Source organism: Triticum aestivum, chromosome 4B (assembly GCF_018294505.1).
Source record: "Triticum aestivum cultivar Chinese Spring chromosome 4B, IWGSC CS RefSeq v2.1, whole genome shotgun sequence".
NCBI classification, from domain to species: Eukaryota; Viridiplantae; Streptophyta; class Magnoliopsida; order Poales; family Poaceae; genus Triticum; species Triticum aestivum.
Window position 1 is genome coordinate 490,974,513 of NC_057804.1, and position 6,222 is coordinate 490,980,734.

At 44.5% G+C, this 6,222-nt stretch overlaps 1 protein-coding gene across 1 annotated transcript; it reads right to left on the minus strand.

The window, feature by feature from the left end:
• Nucleotides 1-525: 525 nt before the first annotated feature.
• LOC123092891 (squalene monooxygenase SE1) lies at nt 526-5,097 on the minus strand. The gene is made up of 8 exons (XM_044514739.1): nt 4,639-5,097; nt 3,174-3,285; nt 2,917-3,091; nt 2,428-2,596; nt 2,131-2,349; nt 1,747-2,022; nt 1,383-1,661; nt 526-846 (listed from the first exon to the last, which is right to left on the minus strand). The coding sequence occupies exons 1-8, from the start codon at nt 4,894-4,896 to the stop codon at nt 736-738; spliced, it is 1,599 nt and encodes a 532-aa protein (XP_044370674.1). The 5' UTR covers nt 4,897-5,097; the 3' UTR covers nt 526-735.
• Between the last annotated feature and the right edge of the window lie 1,125 nt (nt 5,098-6,222).

Sequence of the window (6,222 nt, forward strand, 5' to 3'; positions counted from 1 at the left end):
TGAAATGATCTGCTACTCACATAAACTAATTGAGTAAGACAAAGGCAAACGATAAAATTTCTCTCTGCTTTATTTGTTGAGGGGTCAGGTCTTTTATATAGAAGACAAGGCATGACAAGTCAATAAGTTTATTGGAACTCTAATAGGATCTCTAAACTGATTGGACTCTTTTCTAACAAACTTGTTTAATCAATTGGTACTCTAGTTAAGGATTAAGGCTCCACATTTGATGAGCTGGCCCATATAACTGAAGGCATATCATGGTCCATAACAGAATTCAGCTTAATATGGTATACAGTGGTCTGATTTGAAACGTACACAGCACATGCACAGCTCACGATCAGTAGACAAGGAACACCGCCTAGTTCACTAGTTAGAACAGCAGGCGCAGTTCATTAGTACTCCCTCCGTTCCAAATTACTCGTCGTTAAAATGGATGTATCTAGAACTAAAATACATCTTGATACATCCATAAGTGCGACAAGTAATTCGGAACGGAGGGCGTAGTACAACAAAGATGTACAATTTCACTAGGACGAATCAACATGGGCACCGACGCAGCAATTCAAAACATTTCAAAAACAGGATCAGCACCCAGCGGAGATACTATACACGTTCCTCGATCCATTCAGACTACCAACACAGCACATTCCAGTGACCGGCTAACACTGTAGACGACTACCGACACAGGGAAAAATGTCATCGTGCAAGAGAGATTAGCTGCACCTTCGTCATTCAGAACTCCGCTTCGGGAGGAGCCCGGTAATACGCGGGGACGGTAGCAGGGAAGAACATTTGCCTCACACCTTCAGCTTTGATGATTGGGAAGATGATACCACATGCACCCTGCAGTTGTGAACAGTGTTTATTAGCAAAGGTAGGAGAAGGCAAAAAATGTGCAGCTTTATCAAACAATAGATCCTAACATCCAAAGATGGCCAGTCTCCAGTAAATTTTGCTACAGCAGGAGCATATTTTACATATTACCCCCAAATCATGTACTCAAAGATGATGAATATTGTGGATGCCAAAACTTCATGAAACCAGGTACTAACATACATGGCTGTGTTCATCTTGTGATGCAGAGGCCGGGGTACTCCCCTTCTAAAAAAAAGGTACTAACATAAAGCAGTTTTGCAAACAAGTATGCCAACAGTAGTAGCATGGATGTAGCAGTGCAGAGCCAACATGAATTTTGACAAAACAGAAATGACTTAATGAATCATATTAAATACTCTGGAGCAAATGCAAATGAGCACAAAAGATAGAAAACAGCCAGTTCCATTCCTTCTAATCATTGCCTTCATGTTAGTACTGAAGTCTAAACCATTAACATAGATATGAATTATGAAATCATTTGAAAAAAAGATCGGGGGACTTACTGAAATCAATCTCGCTCCAGTCCACATTCGTTTAGGTGAAGGAAGGGGGAGCATCAGTCGTCCAACACCAAAGATAGCAACAGCAAAGAAGTGTGCAACCAAACTCAATGGCCGAGGATTAAGACCGGAGAGTAGAGCAATGGGCCCATTTGAACAGACACCTCCAAGGCTCAAGTAATCAAAGCAAGCTTGGCGCATCTCATCCCTAGCCTTGTCAGGCGAGGAACTGAAGACTTTGTATAGAGCACCAGCCAATGTGTTTATTGTAGAAGCAACCGGCTGAATAAGTTAAAGAATAGTGTTAAAGAAACTGTATTACACTACACTGGAAAAGCTAGGCATAAACTGCAATATGAAGACTGACCTTCCGCAGAGTATAGAATGACTCGAGGTATTTGCAGAGGGCAGAGGCATCATGCAGATTGCGAAGAGGCTTGATAAGATTACGCAGGACGACTATATCTGATAATGCAACAGTCATTCCTCCACCTGTTAAAGGGTGTCGCATATTGAAAGCATCTCCCATCAAAAGTGCACCAGGTGTTGGATGTGGTGCAGCTGGCATGCTCCTATTTGGCATTGTTCTTATGCTTCCCTTATCAATTGCTGCTATAAAAGAATCATAGATTTGTGGAGGAATCTGAGAATGACAACATAGGATATACATTAAAATCTCGTTGCAGAAATCAGGCAGTTGAAATTACACTTAGGACAAGATCAACTGCAATAGTAATATTTAGAGTAGTACCTGAGGTGCAACCACGGTCTTGAGATAATTTGTCATTTCACCACTTGCTATGGAAGGCACCTTCTGACCAGGGACATCTACCAAACAGCGAACCTCGGTGCTGCTTATCGGGTAAAATAGGATGGGAGAAGGATTGGCCAAGATAACATGGCCATGGTTCGCATGAGGAAGTTCACAATTCTCCAAGACCAGGCCAACAAAGCAAGACGGCACCTCAACCTAAGCACAAAATTGCATTATATCAGTACAGTAAACCCAAAAAAGATAATCAGCAGTGAGTTAATGTGAGAACTGTACCTTTGGAGAGCAAAGGGCACGTCTTAAGTTTGAAAAGCAGCCATCACATACAATTGTCAATGGTGCATAAGCTTTTAGTTCTTCACCTGACTTGATCTTGTATTGCACACCCTTAACTGTACCATTTTCTTCAAGCAAAGATGTAACTGTTCCTTGCTCCAGTTGGACACTGTAAATCAAATAGCATGTCAAACATTATTCTCAGTTGAAAGTCCAGGTGTGTGAACAGCTAGATTTATGTGAAGCTAACCCGTTTAAAATGTATACGATCTTTTCGAAAGAACATGAGAGCAAATACACCAAAATTCAAGAACCTCCACACAAGCAGAATTAAACCATTGCAAAGGGTCGCACTTTTAAAGTATTATCATTCTAAGGCATAGCTTATGGGTAAAATGAACTTATCACGTAGAAGGATACCAGATCAAAACTAGACAAAGTATACCAAATAAGTACTAAAGACATCTCATATGGACGATGAGGTCTTACTTGGGCAAAGATGCAGCCTTTTCTCGCATCCTCTGTATGAACCGTCCATTGTGAAAGCTCCTGCCAGCCACATCTGAATGGAACTTCTCCAAGGGGTAAGAAAGTTTTGTGTTCTTCCCATCTTTGAATAATGCATAACCAAGGACACGCTGTGCATCAATTTCATCAACGCAGTCTGGGTAGAATGAAATAGTCAGTATACATTGCCTATGGTTCTGTTAGGAAACCCATTTTGAGCAGGAGAGAGCAAAGCTTACCCTGCAGACCCAATTCCATCAATTTCAGGTAGCCTCCAGGTTGTAACAATTCACCCACAATTCTATCAGGCTCTGTCAGGTCTCTCTCTATGACATGCACCCGTCGACCATCCTGTGCCACCAACAAATAAAGCAGGATATAAGCAAAGAATATCCAAGATAACAGTAATGCACCATTCGATCATGATGAGCAGCAGAATTGCATTTTTACTTGTTATTATGTCCAAAAAATCTAGATGAAACTAGGGTCATCACGGTAATTCTCCTTTTATTTTCATGAGGATCTGTACTTTATCACTATTGGCTGGTACACAACCTCTGACAATTATAAAAGGAACTTTTCTTCCTTAATTTGTTGTCTGAACTATGATTCACTGTGTGGAGTTATTACGAACAAAACAAAAAAAAAATCAAGTTCAATAACTCGTTCAAGATTTTCGTATTGATGATATATCATTGTCGGAGTTGCTGTAAGCCACAGAAGAAAATAAAGTGGGTCCTCAAAGTAGTTGAGCATCTCATTAATTGTGCAAAGCTAGAGGACATCAAGTCTCTGTTGGAGCAGGTTGAACAAGAGGGCATGGAAAAGACTAGAGAAAGAGAGAAGATAATACAGATGACTCTTCCTCCTCTTTGCCCATTTATGAGTAATTTACAGTTCTCCTTAATTTAGCCAGAAAGAAGATAAGTAATTTCAGCAAAACTTGCAGGGCAGCCCTGGCATGATTTTTTGCAAGGCAAATAACAAACTTATCAAAACAAATTTCTTGTGTGTATTATTCTCCCACAGTTCTTTCCCCCTCTTTTCTGTCCGCCCAATCGTGAAGCGTGCCATGACCACCAGAAAGCAATAATTGATTCATGCGTGGAAACAGGGTGGTAAATTTTGTACCGCGGCTTTTTGGAAGAGATTCCCCCCGGACCCCCCTATTTAGAGTTACATGACATGATATTTAGGCAACACCTTCTCAGCACCATACGAATTCTACGTCCCCAAACACAAAAACAACAGACTTCGCTTTCACCTACGGGTGAAAACATGCAAAAAAGGAGATTGCAACCAATCACAATTATTCCCTGCATGCATCTGTCCCAGATCAAGAGCCGTCACATGAATTGCGTGCACCTACCCTAGATGAAAAGCCGTTACATGACCTTTTTTAACGAAAAAGGTGGCTAGGAATCGAGGACAGCATGACAGAGCAGTTGCCTTCCTGAACTGAAACGAGAGGTGTTTTGTTCTTAGATTGTCTACTTGATCCTTCGGAACATTCATGGTGGAATTTTGATCCCTGCGCTGTCGAATACCAGTTCAATCTCGTGTTCTCCTTTGAGTACAAATTCGGTCTTCGTTCTTGCAAGGAACGAGAACCACAAGTTTTTTCCAGTCTAAAAGAAACAGGAGCTCCCTGCCTAACCAGAGGAACGCAAGGACGGAGAAGTAAGCAAAAGAAAAACATGTCACCTTTCCGAGCGTGTAGGCGAGGGCAGATCCGGCGACCCCGGCTCCGACGATGATGACGTCCGTCGGGCCGTCCACGGCCGCGCTCCCTGCGCCGTCAGCGACCGCGCAGCCGTCCTCCGGCGCGGGGATCCCTTCGACCGGAGCCCCACGGCGGCGGCGCTGGCGCTGGCGCCCCAGCGCGGCGGCGACGAGGGCCGCCGCGAGGAGCGTGGCCGCGGCGGCGCCAACGAGCTGCCAGACCTCGGCGGCCGCAGCCATGCCGCAATGGGGGCCTGCTCCTGGGGTCGTCGTTCCTCGGGGGTTTCTCAACGCGGTGCGTTGGTTGGGTCTGCGTGTGGGCTCTCTCGGGCGAGGGGAGAGAGGGTGATGCGTGCGGGGAGGAGACGAGCGGGGGAGAGTGCCGGGCGATGGGATTGGGACGAGAGACGAGACGAGACGAGAGAGAGAGGCGGCCGCTAGGAGTTGGAGATTGTTCCGTTTTTTATGGGGCGGAGGGGGGAGGGAGATCGCTCTCTCCGCCCTGTCTGTCCGTGTAGCTGGCTGTCTCTTCGCTGCATTTTTCTGGTGTTTTCTCTTGGAATATGTTCGTTTTCTTGTCTAGAGAAAACTATTTTTTTGTTGCATTTGTTCGGCGATCCGTTTGTACTTTATTTTGCAATATAATTATATTATATTACTCCCTCAGTAAACTAATATAAAAGCGTTTAGATCATTACTTTATAGAAGGAGTAGTAGTTAGTACAGTATTATAATAGTAACACATGAGGACGAAAACGACGCCACGATCCGTATCATGGGTCCATATGTGGGTATGCTTAGCAGCTGGCCTGACTTGAATACATACATAAAGAACCATGCATATCTCAAATTTTGAACGAAGAAGAATTGTAGGTACACTGCTTTCCAAGCATTTTAAAGAAGGAAGAAGATGCTCGATGTAGGTTGCTGAGTAGGAGTGTCACCCAGCACTCCTAATACATGTACTACTACGCTACGCTGAAACATCGTTGACGAGTGAAACGTGCACACATAACCCGACCCGGCCCACCGGACTATAGTAGAAGAAGAAACAATGGCGGATCCCGTGGGAATATTGGATGCCCGAGGGAGAAGACACGCTGTCACGCGAATCGGTCCAGAAACGCTCCACCACAGCTCTGACGTGCGTCCGTGGCTGGCACCGTGCCAGTTCACGTGCCGTCAGCGGTGGGGTCGCAGCACAAGCATCTCGCCTGACGGGTTTCGTGCTGTCGGTTTTCCCGCGGGCGCAATATCAGCTCCGCGTCATGGGAGCACGGGACGCAGATTCTCGTCCACGGTATCACGCCATCTTTAAACCGGACACTTAAACCTCCACTGCATATGCATGTGGAGACCAGGGTTCAGACATAAAAATGAACATATACCGAAGGCATTTGTGGGTCAGCTTTGAAGATGCCCTCATACGGGAGTGCGTCCGTCCTTCCACTCAAACATATAAAATTTGATGATGTCAAAATTATTATAGTGTTGAAGAGAGAAGGGGGTTTTAGCCATGGGACTGCTCTGCTCTAACAGATGATGAAAAACTGGTGTCAAAAAATT

Coding starts and splice junctions, on each gene's coding strand:
- LOC123092891 (XM_044514739.1), bottom strand. CDS start 4,896: ATGGCTGCGGCCGCCGAGGTCTGGCAGCTCGTTGGCGCCGCCGCGGCC. Junction 3,092..3,173: donor GATGGAATTGGGTCTGCAGG/GTAAGCTTTGCT, acceptor CATTCTACCCAG/ACTGCGTTGATGAAATTGAT. Junction 2,023..2,130: donor AGACCGTGGTTGCACCTCAG/GTACTACTCTAA, acceptor TGTCATTCTCAG/ATTCCTCCACAAATCTATGA.